Source organism: Neohortaea acidophila (genome assembly GCF_010093505.1).
Source record: "Neohortaea acidophila strain CBS 113389 unplaced genomic scaffold BDY17scaffold_13, whole genome shotgun sequence".
Taxonomy (NCBI): domain Eukaryota; kingdom Fungi; phylum Ascomycota; class Dothideomycetes; order Mycosphaerellales; family Teratosphaeriaceae; genus Neohortaea; species Neohortaea acidophila.
This window is the reverse complement of record NW_022985522.1, coordinates 191,951-206,730: the sequence shown is the minus strand read 5'-3', so window position 1 is coordinate 206,730 and position 14,780 is coordinate 191,951. Positions and strand designations below refer to the sequence as shown.

Sequence of the window (14,780 nt, the reverse complement as noted above, 5' to 3'; positions counted from 1 at the left end):
AGGCCTAAAATGGCATGCGGCAACAAATCATCGCCACCTCACACCACTCCCCGTCCCTGAGACACCAGAACATTCTATCGAGGCACACCTCCTTGTCACCTTTCCCTTTTTGTCCCTCTTGGCCACCTGTACATTTCCTTGTTCGTTTTGCGCATCCTCCTTCTTTCAACATGGTGTAGGAAGCCGCAGATCCATCCGACATGGCGTCGACGAACTACGCCCGTCTGCGCGAGCAGACGATGATCTCGCACGAGGATGAAGAGGCAGTCACCGTCAACACAAGAGCACTGATCGACAAGGTCCTCGCGCGATACTCCGGCGAGTGGACTACTCTTCGCGAACTCATCCAGAATGCGGCCGACGCACAGGCAACCAACGTTACCATCCGATTCGAGACCTCGCCCTCCTCCACCGTTCCCCTCCCTCAGAGCCAAGACCCTTCCGAAAGGCTCAAACACGTCCTACTACACCATACCGTCAAGACGCTCCTGGTGAGCAACGATGGCGATTTGTTCAACGAGAACGACTGGCAACGGTTGAAGAGGATAGCAGAGGGCAACCCGGATGAGACCAAGATTGGGGCGTTCGGAGTGGGCTTCTACAGTGTCTTTGCAGACTGCGAGTCGCCTTTTGTATCATCAGGGAAAGAGACCATGGCATTTTACTGGAAGAAGGACAGTCTATTCACGAGGAGAGGCAAACTCCCGGAGGAGCAGGTGCAGAAGGGCACTACCTTCCTCCTCGACTATCGAAGTCAGAGCACGCCGGTCCCGCCACTTCTCAGTCTGTGTCAGTTCTTGGCGACAAGCTTGACCTTCGTCGGACTACATACCATACAGTTGTACCTCGACGATTGGAATGTCCTCACGTTGACGAAGAAGATCGCACCGGCCGCCAAGGTCAGCATACCGAAGGAAGTTAACCCTAAGACGAGAGACGGCCTGATGAAGATCTCGGACGTCGAATACCAGAATGCGCAAATCGATGCGCAGTGGATGAATGTGGTGGGGTGGGATCGAAAGGTCCCCCAACCCGTCAACGTTGCTGCAGCTGTACAGCAAGAAAGCGCATCGTCGAGCTCACTTCGCGGCTGGTTCGCAAAGCTCACTAGTGGTGCGCCTTCCAGCACCAATGCAGCAACACAGAGGGCACGCAAGGAAGAGGAGGCGTTGCAACGAGCCCTCGTGGAAGACTTGACCGGTATTAGCACAGCGACTGTCTTTCTGCGAATAAGCACAGTCAACGTGCATACGTTCATAAGCAAGCAGCTGGCGCAGGAGCTGGAACGCGCGACGAAGAAGCCACCTCCGAAGCAGACACGCATCGCCATTCTCACTTCGTCCTACGACGAGAGTTCTGCGTCGATGTCGACCATCTCTGGCGCTGGCGCAAAGAAAGCTAGCGAAATATTCGCGTCTGTCCTTCCCACGAAGAATGGCAAGATCTTCATCGGCTTTCCGACTGCTCAAACAACCGGCCTTCTCGCTCACATTTCGGCCCCATCTGTCATACCCACCGTCGAACGAGAGAGCATTGATCTCAATGCCAGATACGTGCGTGATTGGAACGTGGAAATGCTGCGCGTGGCTGGTATCGCTTGTCGAATAGCATATACAGGCGACATGTCCGAGTTGAAAGCGAAGCTCGATCGCATTGCATCTGCAGACGGCAGGAAGAAGATTACAAAAGAAGATGTGACTTCCGTCTTGCCTTCAGCAATCCACACCTACAAGCAATACAACTTCGATGAATCCACTCCGTCGAGCAAGGTGGGCGACTACATTGAAGAGGCCTTCTGGATGTGCAACCAGAAGGCCAGCATCGACGTTCTCTCCACTCGTGGCGTCTTGCCCAGCCAGATGGTCCGCGTCGCGACCGAAGATCTGAGCTTCGTGGAAGGCATTCCGGTCGTGCCGGACGAAGTGATGGAGAAGTCGAACCAGTTTGTGACGAAACTGCGAGAATTCGGTCTGCTGTCCGACATCACCACCGGCGACATCAAGAAAGAACTCGAAGCGCAGGCGCTCACTGAAAAGCAAGTAACGGAGCTGGTGAAATGGGCATGCTCGAAGGTTGCGAGAGGGGACTTTGACGCCAGCGTTGTGCAGACCCTTTTCGATGGCACGGTGGCGAGTATCCGCGAGGAGTTTGTGAATCTGTCGGCCAGCCCAGTTTTGCAACTTGGCCAGATCACCGGCTTCGTCAACGTGGCGAAGATACCTGCAGAGATGCCGACACCGCCGAACACGATCCCTTTCCGGATCACGAAAGGCCTATCTCCTACACAGCTTCAGTCTATCGGTTGGGACGAGCTTCAGATTGTGCCGTGGCTGCGCTGGATTATTGAGAGCGACGGATATGGATTTGGGGCCGGCCAGAGCTTGACTACTACTCCGGCTGTGGCCGCACAAGTCTTGCCAGTCATCTCAAAGGCGTGGGACAGTCTTTCGCAATCTTCAAAGGATACCACTGTCACTCTACTATCCCCAAGGACGGTAATACCGACGAAATTGGGCATGCGTATACCACCACGGGCATACTTCGCAAGCGTGAAGCTCTTCGATGACCTCCCTACCATCACCGGCTTGCAAGGCGTGAAGGAGAAATTCCTGGCTGCTCTCGGCGTGCGAAAGACCGTCGAGCTGAACGTGGTGTTCGACCGGCTCATGGCCAAATCCACCAATGTATCCGCGACCGAAGAGAGCAAGTGGAGCCACGTGGATCTGATCAGGTATCTGGTCAGCGTCAAGGACGACATACCGGCAGAGGATGTTAAGAGGCTCCGCAACACGCCGATCTGTACGGCTGAGATCAAATCCGCTGATCAGACAGACAAAGGGAAGCTGTACCGCGTTTCTGAGCTGTATGAGCCGACCGATTCGGTGAAGAAACTGGGTCTACCCGCATTGTTTTGGCCAGGCCAGTACCGGCCATCGACTCCAGAAGGCAGATTCCTGCGAATGCTCGGCCTGAATCCGTATCCTTCTGTCAACGATCTCGTCAATATCCTGAGCACTGCACCCAACGGTGGCGACCTCCAGAGAACCGCACTTGACTACTGGATCATCAACAACTTCCAGAACGGCTATAACAAAGTCAACGTCGCCGCCATCGACAAAGCCTTCCTTCCCGTCCAGCCTTTCGCAGGAGAAAGTAACAATAAGATTGCCAAGCCGTCGCAGTGCTTCGCCAATCCGAAGGCGGGTGTGCTTAGATTTCGCATCTTGCGCGAGGACCTGCTGCAGTACTCGCAGACCTTTGGTGTCCTTACAGATCCATCTATCGAGACTTGCGTGGAACGACTCGTCAAGACACCTCCGACCGACTATGCAAGTGCAAAGGCGCTGTATGGGTATTTTGCAGGTCGACTCAACGAGTTACCGCCTCGTGGCAATTTGACTGACCGATTGGGGAACGCGCCTATCGTTCCGATACTCCAGCGATCAGGAGGCGAAAAGCGCAGCAGTGCTGTGCGCTATGTGACGCCCACATCGTGCTTCATTGGCGACGGCGCGACATACGGTGACATCTTCGACTTCGTGGACTTTGATGCGGAGGCCAATACATTCTTGCTACGGGTTGGGTCGAAGCATGAGCCGAGCGCGACGGAGATAGCGAGTATGCTTGTCCGGCAGCCCGCACGACTGCTGGAGACGCTTGGTCACGAGAAGTACTTGCAGATTTTGAGGAAGATTGCGGAGAGCGCGGCGACGCTGAAGAAGGATAAGAGCCTTTGGCAGCAACTCAAGTCTTCGCCGTGCCTGCTTGCGGAGAAGCAAGTTTCGAATCTGCCAGCCGGTGATGATGAGAAAGTGCGCGAGCTTGAAGACGAGGAGATGTTCATCAAGGAGTATTCGCTGGCCGCTGCGCCTGGAATGGTGTTGCTGGATGACTTCGCCACCTATCGCATCTTCCAATCGAGTCTACTTGTTGCGCCGCAGGAGGAGCTTTTGGAGAGTCTGTATGCTTCGCTTGAGACGCCATGGCTGAGCAAGCTCGTTGAGGATGATCAGCGGATGGGGAATCCATTGCGAGACCAGTCCGGGGCATCGCTGCTGCAGAAGCTCATTGTCGAACGGTCGCGGCTGTTTCTCTACGACCACACTGCCGATGTTATCCGACACGATGCGAAGTGGCTGGAGCAGAATTTGACCGTCAAAGCGACAGAATTTCTGCAAGTCACGCGACGTCTCAAGGGGTACCGCCTGCAATTTGTCGAGAAGCGGACGGCTGCTTTGCACAGGGAGTCGAAGCGAGAGGCTACGCTGTTCATCACTGCCAAATATGATCTTTACGAGGTCAGCAGAGCGTTGATGAGCCTGTTGCTCAAGCGGCCGCGTCAGCAGGATTACCTCGCACTCGAAATGCTGATGGAGAGCGATTTGAGGCGGTTAAAGGCGAAAGGCTACAATGTCGATCGCATTTTGAGGGCAAAGGCCGCCGAGTCCCGCATTGCTGATAGCGAGCGTAGGAAGCGTGAGGAGGAGCAGAAGCGGCTGGCGGAGGAAGAGGTAAAGGCACGAGCTGTGGCACTTCCACCTCCGACTCAACCGGCTCTCACGAATGGTGTGTCGGGCCAAGAGCAGACGAGTGATGTCGAAACGCCGGAGCGCGCTTTGTCCATCCCCGGCGCATTTTCCGATTCACCTCCAGCATCGAGCCGGGGGAAGCGAGGCAACATCTTCAATTCGATCAGCAAGCACCTCGGCATGAATGCCGGCAATACCGCCGCTCAACAGCAAATGCAGAACCTGCTCACCAACGGCTCGCAAGATGTGCCTCCGCCATATGATGCGCGCGACCCGAACAGTGCTGGCCCAGGCACGGAACAAGTGACCTCGCCCCGAGATCTCCAACGCAATCTCGAAGCAGCCATCAGCGCCTGCAGACCCTACAACTCTTCGACCCTCTTCTCCCCCCCGCAGACGACCACCGTCAAGGAAACGGCCTCCTACTGCGACAACAAGCCGGGCAACAACCTCGTCTTCGTCGCCGACCTAAGCAACAGCATCAAACTCTTCCTCCACCGCCACAATCCCGACCCCACCGCTTTCCTCACCACCCACGCCGACGCCCTCGCCAACTTCGTCTTCATCCTCACCGAAGTCGCCGCCATCTTCTCCCTCCCCACCTCGCGGCTCAACATCTTCCACGACGACGCCGGGGCCTCCATCGCCTTCAACACCAACGGCAGCATCTTTTGCAATCTGCGCTACTTTGTGCAGCTGCATTTGGCTGGCATGGCGTCGCCTGAGGGCAAGGTCGAGGCGTGCTCGTATTGGTATATTACGCTGTGTCATGAGCTGGCGCATAATCTTGTGGCGGATCATAGCTCGCAGCATTCGTTTTACACGGAGAGTTTTGCTGCGCAGTATTTCCGGCGGATGGTTTGGTGGGCTTCGAGGATGGGTGCGTGAGGGTTGGGTAGAGCGTTGTGTGTTGCATAGCGAGCGTTTGAACGTTGTTGTGCATTTGCGGGTGGATGTTAGATATTACCCTGGGCATAGATGATGATACGCTGTTAGAATAGAATTGATCCCATCTTCCACATTGTTTATTTCTCTTATCTCCCAAAGTCCCAGGCAGGCTACGCGGCGACGTCAAGGCCAGGCTCTCGGCTTGCCAACGTCAGGACCCACACCTCCCGTCCAACGATCCCCAAAGCGCAACCAAAAAAACCCGAGGGGGCATTCCGGAAACACCTGCACCTCATTCCCCACATAAAAACTCTTCGACCATCGGATACCTCCTTTCGCATGTGGAGTAGAGGGCTGCTCCAACCACAGCCCTACCTCCCTCGCCCACCATTCCGTTCCATCTGGCTGGCAGCGGCAGCAGCACCCGTAAGCCTGCCAACATCCCCCTGCACACCCTCTCCTCCTCCGCTCGCCGCCGGAGCAGTGCCGGCAGTTACCACGACGAGAAGAGGAGTGCTCGAGAGCGGTTCGCGCGGAGAGCAGAAGAGCAGGGCTCGGACGAGGCGTACGACGACGACGACGACGACTCCAACTCCGACTTCTCCCTTTTGAGCGATACCGGGGACCTGGTCGATCAGCTTGGAGACGAGGATCCGCTTGCGCACCGAGTCTTTGTCGATTCGCCGCGGCGGGATCGAAGAGGCCGCTTGGGCGGACGGCGGCACCTTAGCCACGACTCTGCTGCTTCGGGCGGGGAGAAAGACGGGCACAACGAGGCCTCGCATGGTGTCCCGAAGAAGGAGGACATACCCATCCCTACACCGCCGCCGCGACGCATCAATTGGGGCGAACGCCTGCTCGTCCTCGCCATGGCGCCCGGCGATGGCCCGTCGCGCATGCACGGCCTGCACGGCAAGAAGCTGATTTATTTCTTGTCCATTTTCGTCTCGCTCGGCGTGTTTTTATTCGGCTATGATCAGGGCGTCATGTCGGGCATCATCACCGGCCCGCACTTCAAGGACTACTTCAACCATCCGGGCGCGGCCGAGATTGGGACCATGGTGGCGATTCTGGAGGTTGGGGCGTTTATTGCTTCGCTGAGTGTGGGGCGCATTGGAGACGTGTTGGGCCGGCGGAAGACTATTTTCTACGGAGCGGTCATTTTTGTGGTGGGAGGAGCGTGTCAGGCGTTTGCGACTGGCATGCCGATGATGATGGTGGGCAGGATCATTGCTGGTCTCGGCGTGGGTGCGTTGAGCACGATCGTGCCCGTCTACCAGAGTGAAATCAGCCCGCCGCATAACCGTGGCAAGCTGGCGTGCATCGAGTTCTCGGGAAATATCTTCGGATACATGACCAGCGTGTGGATGGACTACTTTTCGAGCTACATCGAAAGTGACTGGTCGTGGCGGCTGCCGCTTCTGATGCAAGTGGTTATGGGAGGGTTATTGGCGGTGGGCAGTTTCCTGATCGTCGAGTCACCACGATGGCTGCTGGACAACGACCACGACGAAGAGGGCATTGTCGTGATTGCCAACCTCTACGGCATGGGCGACATTCACAGCGTCAAGGCGCGCGACGAGTACCGCGAGATCAAGATGAATGTCCTGATGCAACGCCAGGAAGGCGAGCGCTCCTACCGCGACATGTTCCGCCGCTACTACAAGCGCGTCTTCATCGCCATGTCCGCCCAAGCGCTGGCCCAGCTGAACGGCATCAACGTCATCTCCTACTACGCCCCGCTGGTCTTCGAGCAAGCCGGCTGGGTCGGGCGCGACGCAATCCTCATGACGGGCATCAACGGCATCACCTATCTTGCATCGACCGTGCCACCGTGGTACGTCGTCGACCGCCTAGGCCGCCGCTTCATCCTGCTCTCCGGCGCGCTGGCCATGATTGTCTCCCTCTCCGCCATCTCCTACTTCATCTACATCGACATTGAACTGTCGGCCACGCTGGTCGTCGTCTTCGTCATCATCTACAACGCCGCTTTCGGCTACTCCTGGGGCCCGATCCCATGGCTGTATCCGCCGGAGATTCTGCCTTTGAGCATTCGAGCCAAGGGCGCGAGTCTGTCCACTGCGACGAACTGGGCGTTCAATTGGCTGGTGGGGGAGATGACGCCGATTTTGCAGGAGACGATCAAGTGGCGACTGTACCTGCTGCATGCCTTCTTCTGCGCTGTTAGTTTTGTCGTCGGTGAGTGAAGGGTGTGAAGCGCAGTGAGATGACGCGAGTTGCTGACGTTGTGATCTAGTCTACTTCATCTACCCCGAAACAGCCAATGTCCGTCTGGAAGACATGAATTCGATCTTCGGCGATGCTACCACGGCGGCACCTACGCCTGCTACGCTGGCGGAAGCCGAGTCGCTATTCTCGGGCAATCGCTCGCCCGTCTCGTCATTCCGTCTAGGCGATGAGGATGTGCAGCCTCCGAATCTGTCACTACAAGCGGCAGATGGCAAGGACGGCAATGCGAGTGAAGGCTTGGGCGGCTGGATAGGCAATATGATGAAGCGGGGCAAGAGAGAGGGCAGTGCTTCCGGGAGTGGACGCTATCGACAAGTTGGGCAAGACGAGGATGGTGATCAATAACATGGTGAATGCATTCATAGCATATTGGATAGCTTGGGGGATGCATATTGTTCCAAACCCTTCAACTTCAGGCGCAAGCACGTGCCGAGCTAAAGGACACGAAGCCTTGACGGCGCCGTACCCTGAATTTCCCAAACGGGAAAGGCGCGGCGGGCGGTTGGGCGAAAATAGTTGGTCGCGCGGCTCGTTACGAGACACGCGGGTACAGTAGTACGTGATCGAAGTACTTTACTGTCTCTCCACTGCATCTCCAAACACTGCGCTTGCAACGCAACACGCCTCTCCCTTGTCTCCTGCTCTTCCTCCCCTTCATCCCCCTCGGTCTAATGCCGTAATCTACCTCGCGTCCATCTTCAGTCCCTTCCCACCACGCTACTCCATCGGCGTCCCTTGACCCCTTTGGAAAGGGAGAGTCCTTCGAGCTACGGCCAGGGAGACGCAAGTCGTCAATTCTTCTGCCGTCCTTTTCGACCCTTCACACACACATCTGGCCATCGCCGTTCATCCCAATGGCGGCCCAAGATGCGACGACGAGCGCATTAGACGCGCACGGCGATGCGAGGAAACGACATGTTGCCGGTCAGCCCAATGGCACCTTCGTCCCTGTCATCCCCCGAGTGCCGGATGAGAAGGAGAAGGCAAAGCACAAGGTAGAGTTCCCCCGGTGGACTCGCTCGAAGATACTTGGCTAATCGAGGACGCTTCCCATCAGACCACCTCCCTCCTCCAGACCCTCGACGACTACGAGTTCATCATCGCGCCCCTAATCTTCACTGCCCTTGCCTTCTTCACTCGCATGTGGAAGATCGGCCTCTCCCCCATTGTCACCTGGGACGAAGCACACTTTGGCAAATTCGGCTCGCACTACCTCAAGCGAGAGTTCTACTTCGATGTCCATCCGCCCCTGGGCAAGATGCTGGTCGGTCTGTCCGGCCTGCTCGCGGGCTACAACGGCTCCTTTGAATTCAAGTCCGGCGAGACGTACCCGGAAGAGTTGAACTACACCTACATGCGCGTCTTCAACTCAGCCTTCGGCGCGCTGTGCATTCCCCTCGCCTACTTCACGGCCAAGGAGCTGCATTTCAAGCGGCCGACCGTGTGGCTGATTACCGCCATGGTGTTGTGCGAGAACAGCTACACCACCATCAGCCGATTCATCCTGCTCGACAGCATGCTGCTCTTCTTCACCTTCACCACCGTCTTCACCTGGGCCAAGTTCCACAACCAGCGACACGACCCCTTCTCTCCCGAATGGGGCTTCTGGCTGATGATGAGCGGTCTCTCCATCGGCTGTGTGTGCAGCGTCAAGTGGGTGGGCATGTTCGGCACAGCGCTCGTCGGTCTCTACACCATTGAAGATCTGTGGAACAAGTTTGGCAATCTCAGGATGCCCAAGGTCGAGCTGGCGGCGCATGTTGGCTTCCGCGTGGTGGGCCTCATTATCCTCCCCTTGATGGTCTACATGTTCTCCTTTTGGATCCACTTCTTGATCCTTGAGAACAGTGGACCCGGCGACGCTCAAATGTCCTCGCTTTTCCAGGCGAATCTGCGAGGCACCGAGGTGGGCAAAGACAGTCCGCTCGAGATTGCATTGGGGTCGCGCGCCACGCTCAAGAACATGGGCTACGGTGGTGGACTCCTCCACTCGCACGTTCAGACCTTCCCTGAAGGTTCCCAGCAGCAGCAAATCACTTGCTACCACCATAAAGACGCCAACAACGACTGGTTCTTCTACCCCAACCGCGATGAGCCGCTGTTCGACCCGGAGGCACCACTGAAGTTTGTCGGCAACGGCGACACCCTTCGTTTCGTTCACGCCCAGACCGGCCGCAACCTCCATTCTCACCAGGTCTCCGCTCCCGTCACCAAGAGCGATTACGAAGTGTCTTGCTACGGCAACACCACCGTGGGCGACACGAAAGATCACTGGATTATCGAGGTGGTGGACGATGCCGCCTCGAGTGACTACTCCAAGATTCGCACGCTGACCACCGCTTTCCGCCTGAAGCATGCCGATCTCGGATGTTATTTGCGCGCGGGCAACGTCAACCTGCCGCAGTGGGGTTTCAAGCAGATTGAGACGACGTGTGTGAAGGTTAACAAGCCGCGTGACGTGTACACGCATTGGAACGTGGAGTCTCACTGGAACGAGAAGCGTAAGCATCCCTATGCCTTCCTCATACTCGCTTCAACTAACACCCTCCCAGTCCCTCCGGGCGACCCAGGCTCCTACAAGTCCCCCTTCCTCCGCGACTTCGTCCACCTCAACGTAGCCATGATGACCTCGAACAACGCCCTCGTCCCCGACCCCGACAAGCAAGACGACCTCGCCTCCGCACCGTGGCAATGGCCCCTCCTCAACGTCGGCCTGCGCATGTGCAGCTGGGACGACGAAACGGTCAAGTACTTCCTGCTCGGTAACCCGCTGGTGTACTGGGGCTCGACCGCCTCGCTCGGCATCTTCGTCGCCATGCTCGCGTGGTACCTGATTCGCTGGCAGCGCGGCTACGACGAGCTCACGTGGGCCCAGGTCGACCACTTCCATTACTCCGGCATCTACCCCGTCATCGGATGGGTGCTGCACTACCTGCCTTTCCTCGCCATGGCGCGTGTCACGTATGTGCATCATTACTACCCCGCGCTGTACTTTGCTATCTTGTGTGCCGGCTTTATCGTGGACTGGTACACGCGTGCGCTGCCGAAGCGCGTGCAGTGGACGCTTTTCAGCGTGCTGTATGCGGCTGTTGTCGGGCTTTATTGGCTGTTTAGGGCGATTTCATTCGGTATGGAAGGTCCTAACCAGCAGTGGAGTCATCTGAGGTGGTTGGAGGGATGGAAGATGGCGGATGAATAGGGAGTGGAGAGTGAACGTAGCAAGAGGCGGTGAAGGAAGGTAAAGGAGAGGCGGAGGACGAGTGGCTTTTCATTTTCTCGAAAGGAGTAAGGCGGAAAATGAAATGGCAAGCATTCATACTGGGATGAATGGATGGGTGGGTGGGTAGTATGTAAGGATTACATCGGTAGAGCTTAGCGAAGTTGAAGCGGTTTCCTCTCGTTGTGTTGCTCGATGAATACATTATTACATTATGTTGTGTTATTATATGTCGTGCCGATATATGCAAACGTCAATCAACCATCCTCAACCCACCAAAAAAAAAGACAGCACCTAATGCCCCGCCCGATACTCCCCATACAACTCCTGCACCCTCTGAATCTGCCCGGCAGTAAAACTCTCATAGCACGCATCAGTAGAATAATCCATATAATTATGAATCGGATCCGCGCCCGCCACAGCCACACCCGGACACGAGTTCTTGGGCGGATGCGTCGGGCACCCATCCGTGCTCGCCTCCTCAACCCGCGTGTCAGCGACATAATCCCCCGGCCCGGAGCACGAGTACCCCTCAAACGTGTGCAGCAGCCCCAACCAATGCCCAGTCTCGTGCACGGCCGTTTTGCCTAGATTGTACCCGTAGAAGCTCCCGCCCGGCATCGTGTTGGCGTTCACGTCGCAGCCGTCGGCGATGTACGTTGCGGCGGTGTAGTCTGATGGTAACTGGGCGGGGAGGGTGCAGGTCCCCAGCAGGCCGCCGGAGAGGTCGGTGTGGAAGTAGATGTTGAGGTTGTCGTAGGTGCCTTGGCGGAGGGCGTTTTGCGCGTCCGACAAGTCGGTCGTGGCCCAGGCGTCGTTGACGGTCCACGTTGTTGCCTTCAAGTCGAAGGAGATGCCGTACGGGTTGTACGCTTTGTTCAGCTCGCCCAGCTGCGCGGACACCATTTTGGGCGTGATGCTGCCGTTGTGCGCGGCGGTGGAGATGATGTGGAAGTATGTGGGCACGCGCAGGGGGAACTGGAACTTGCGCGCCTGCTTTTTGGAGCGAGGGGCGCGCGTGCCCAGGGCGGAGGCGTGGTTGGCGGCGGCGGGGTTGTTGCTGTGCATGCGCGCGATGGTGTGCTTGAAGTGCTCGCTCGCTTTGGTCAGGTCGACGTCGCAGCCGAAGCGCGGCACGATTTGGTGGCTGTGCTGGTCGACGAAGTGCGTTGCGTTGCGCAGGGTGCTGGCGGACGCGAGGCTGGCGAGCGCGGCCGTCGCGGCGGAGAGGAGGGTGAAGGTCTTCATGTTGGTGTTGCTAAGAAAAGATCCGGAGCCGAGGAATGTTGCGTTATGTCCACTGTATGTACACCTGGAATGTCAGCGAAAGGAAATACCGAGCGAGGAAGACGACCGTAACGAGGAGGAGAGCATATCGACGATGGCCTTGGCCAGACCCTATATAGGTCCAGAACGTGGCAATGGTCAAAGTGAGGGTCGGCATTGATGCGAGGAAGAATGTAGCTGCAAACGGTCGGGCGAGCCGTGGACGCTGGGAGACAAAGGCGCCAGCCGAGGGGGATGGCCAGATACGGCGAACTTCCAGAAGGTGTTGCGGAAAGCGGAGGGAGGGATAAAGGATGAGCGACGGACGCATTGTTCTGGCAGAGGCCTGGACAGGAATGTCGCGTGGAGCGGCACGCGGATCCGTTGGGAGGGCATGACAGATCTGACCAGCGGCCGATGAGCAGCACATGAGAAGGGAGCAAAGGCATCAGATGGCAATGATCAAATCGTACACAAAACATACCTACACCTACCCCAATCGAGCAGACCCCGACGGCGGAGTCGTCTGGAAAAAGGATCCCCAACGCCAACCCCCATCATTCTCGTCTATGCAGCAAACAATGAAAGGGAAAAGACGTGCATCCACATCCACGTGGGGACAAAGAGCGTTTTTGGTGTCGTTCAAGCGCCGGACTCGCCTGGCCGGAGGGAGCGGCCGGTTGTGGTTGCCGTGGAGGGTGTGTCGGTGTTCCAAGTCAGGTAGGAGTGGTCGCCGAGTTTTCTGCACGTGGCGTATTAGCTGCGTTTTCTTTGTTCAGGTAGTGCGGTGCACGATGGGAGGTGGCTTACCTGGGCCTCACGAGTTGAACGACGGTGAACACGGCACCGAGAATGAGACATAGGCCTCCGACGACCAAGTAGGCGATGCCGAGGAAGGGGTTCTTACCTCCTATCACGGTGCGGGTGGAGATGAGGACGGACTTTTTGCCGTCGTAGATGGTGACGGGGAAGTCTGTCGTCACGTCAGCAATGGCCCATCTCCCTTGATGCTCATTCCCCCATCAAACTCACCGTCGTAAATGGTCATGCTGTAATGCCCAACCTGCATAGGCGCCGTGTCATTCCTCAATGCCAGCTTGCTAAACAGCGGCAAGCCCGCCGTGCGCATCCACACCTGGAAGCTCTCATCCGTGTGCAGCGGGGGAAACGGGAACTCGGTATCATCATAGCGCGGGTACTTCTTGCGCCAATTCACCGGCGGCACCACCTGGCTGGTATTGTACTTCGTCTTGCCATACAGATCCTTGTCGCTGCTCCACGCGATGCCGTCGGTGGTCATTTGGTAGACGGCCTGGGAGTCGCTGCTGGCGATGGTGTCGAGCTGGACGGGGGAGAAGAAGGTGTCGTTGAAGAGGGAGTTGGCGATGAGGCCGCAGGGGTAGTAGGGCTTGCCGTCCTCGCCGAGCTGCAGCGGGCTGCAGTCGCCGGACTTGATGTCGCTGGCGCTGACGGCGTGGCCTTGCAGCTGGTTCTGGTCGTAGGACTTGACGTAGCGCCGGTGGTTCTGGTAGAAGTTTTCCAGCTGGTAGTAGAGGAGGACGGGCGGGTGCAGGGTGTCGGGGATGTAGTACTGCAGGTGGCAGGTGTCGGTGGGGACCTTGTAGTTGCCGCTGATGCCATAGGGGACGTCGGTGGTGTTGGTGCACCAGCGCGGCTCGGAGCCGGACGGGGTGGCACTCTTGAAGCTAGCGGACACTTTGCCGCTGGGCACGAGGCCCATGGTGGGACAGGTCGGGGCGGAGGCGACGCAGTCGGAGTAGTCGATGATGATCTCCTGCACCTTGGAGCTGGCGTAGAGGAGGGCGCCGCCGACGGGGGCCATGACGATGCCGATGGCGAAGAAGAGGGGGATGACGGTCTTGGGGGTGAGGATGGGCTGCCATGCTTTCAGGCGCTGCTGCCGGAAGGCGGTATCTGTTGTGGAGAGGGGGTGTTAGCCATCACTCTTCTCCATCCCTCTGCATCCGCGCGGAGGATACGTAACTCGCTGGCCGCCGCGACTTGGGCTTGGACTTGTCCGGATGCTCCTCGTGGAGCGAGTCGGGTGGCGACTGCTCCATCACTTGTGTCGACATGGCGGTGTGGTGTGCTGCTTCGAGCCGTGACGATGGCGCGAAACGTGAGATGAAGTGTCGATGGAGGCGGCGCGGATCCCGCGGGTTCAGGGTCTCTCGGTCGGAGGCTGGACGATCTTACGCCGACGCCCGATTGAGAAGGAGGGAGGCTGTGAGGAATCGCCAACGCCAAGCACCTCAAGACTCTTGGAATCTACCTACATGTAGGTAACTACACATTCACAATGCAGGAAATAAACAATCAAAGCCGGATGATTTCATTCAATAGAGTGTAGCGAGTCCATTCCAAATAGCAATCTACAGACGAGAGGAGGGTATCTTGTGCCAAAAACGCCGTGCTTCCAACCCATCCCATGAAAAAGCAAACTCCAATTGTCCGTATGCCCTCCCTTGTAAAAACGAACGCTTGAGTCCTCCGACGCTAACCTGCATATGCGGTTGCCGTGGTCGTCATCATCGTATATCCATGAAGTCCGCGATATGTGTCGTGCATCCGCTTCCTCCTTCATTCGTGAGTCAATCTCCATGCCCGGT

The 14,780-nt window shown here is 57.3% G+C and overlaps 5 protein-coding genes across 5 annotated transcripts; 3 read left to right on the top strand and 2 right to left on the bottom strand.

Moving 5' to 3' along the window:
* Window positions 1-20: 20 nt before the first annotated feature.
* On the top strand, window positions 21-5,543 carry BDY17DRAFT_305555 (uncharacterized protein). Its single transcript, XM_033734886.1, has one exon. It carries the CDS (start codon window positions 201-203, stop codon window positions 5,415-5,417), a length of 5,217 nt encoding a protein of 1,738 aa, XP_033585212.1. The 5' UTR covers window positions 21-200; the 3' UTR covers window positions 5,418-5,543.
* Window positions 5,544-5,842: 299 nt separating this feature from the next.
* Window positions 5,843-8,085, top strand: BDY17DRAFT_272972 (uncharacterized protein). Its single transcript, XM_033731967.1, has 3 exons — window positions 5,843-5,900; window positions 5,940-7,616; window positions 7,675-8,085. The coding sequence occupies exons 2-3, from the start codon at window positions 6,287-6,289 to the stop codon at window positions 8,010-8,012; spliced, it is 1,668 nt and encodes a 555-aa protein (XP_033585211.1). The 5' UTR covers window positions 5,843-5,900; window positions 5,940-6,286; the 3' UTR covers window positions 8,013-8,085.
* A 146-nt stretch (window positions 8,086-8,231) lies between these two features.
* Window positions 8,232-11,072, top strand: BDY17DRAFT_341593 (Dolichyl-phosphate-mannose-protein mannosyltransferase 2). Its single transcript, XM_033737997.1, has 3 exons — window positions 8,232-8,662; window positions 8,725-10,168; window positions 10,220-11,072. The coding sequence occupies exons 1-3, from the start codon at window positions 8,522-8,524 to the stop codon at window positions 10,864-10,866; spliced, it is 2,232 nt and encodes a 743-aa protein (XP_033585210.1). The 5' UTR covers window positions 8,232-8,521; the 3' UTR covers window positions 10,867-11,072.
* Window positions 11,023-12,355, bottom strand: BDY17DRAFT_55756 (uncharacterized protein). Its single transcript, XM_033738504.1, has one exon. The coding sequence runs from the start codon at window positions 12,130-12,132 to the stop codon at window positions 11,179-11,181; it is 954 nt and encodes a 317-aa protein (XP_033585209.1). The 5' UTR covers window positions 12,133-12,355; the 3' UTR covers window positions 11,023-11,178.
* Window positions 12,356-12,792: 437 nt separating this feature from the next.
* BDY17DRAFT_258405 (ligand-effect modulator 3 family) lies at window positions 12,793-14,231 on the bottom strand (the record flags this gene model as incomplete). The annotated part of the gene is made up of 4 exons (XM_033731774.1): window positions 12,793-12,892; window positions 12,961-13,123; window positions 13,183-14,085; window positions 14,156-14,231. The coding sequence occupies 4 exons, from the start codon at window positions 14,229-14,231 to the stop codon at window positions 12,793-12,795; spliced, it is 1,242 nt and encodes a 413-aa protein (XP_033585208.1).
* Window positions 14,232-14,780: the final 549 nt, after the last annotated feature.

Bases quoted from the DNA above. Each gene is read 5' to 3' on its own strand.
- BDY17DRAFT_305555 (XM_033734886.1), top strand. From the start codon at position 201: ATGGCGTCGACGAACTACGCCCGTCTGCGCGAGCAGACGATGATCTCG.
- BDY17DRAFT_272972 (XM_033731967.1), top strand. From the start codon at position 6,287: ATGGCGCCCGGCGATGGCCCGTCGCGCATGCACGGCCTGCACGGCAAG. The intron at 7,617-7,674 runs GTGAGTGAAGGG...GTTGTGATCTAG, and splicing joins CGCTGTTAGTTTTGTCGTCG to TCTACTTCATCTACCCCGAA.
- BDY17DRAFT_341593 (XM_033737997.1), top strand. From the start codon at position 8,522: ATGGCGGCCCAAGATGCGACGACGAGCGCATTAGACGCGCACGGCGAT. The intron at 8,663-8,724 runs GTAGAGTTCCCC...GCTTCCCATCAG, and splicing joins AGGAGAAGGCAAAGCACAAG to ACCACCTCCCTCCTCCAGAC. The intron at 10,169-10,219 runs GTAAGCATCCCT...ACACCCTCCCAG, and splicing joins GTCTCACTGGAACGAGAAGC to TCCCTCCGGGCGACCCAGGC.
- BDY17DRAFT_55756 (XM_033738504.1), bottom strand. From the start codon at position 12,132: ATGAAGACCTTCACCCTCCTCTCCGCCGCGACGGCCGCGCTCGCCAGC.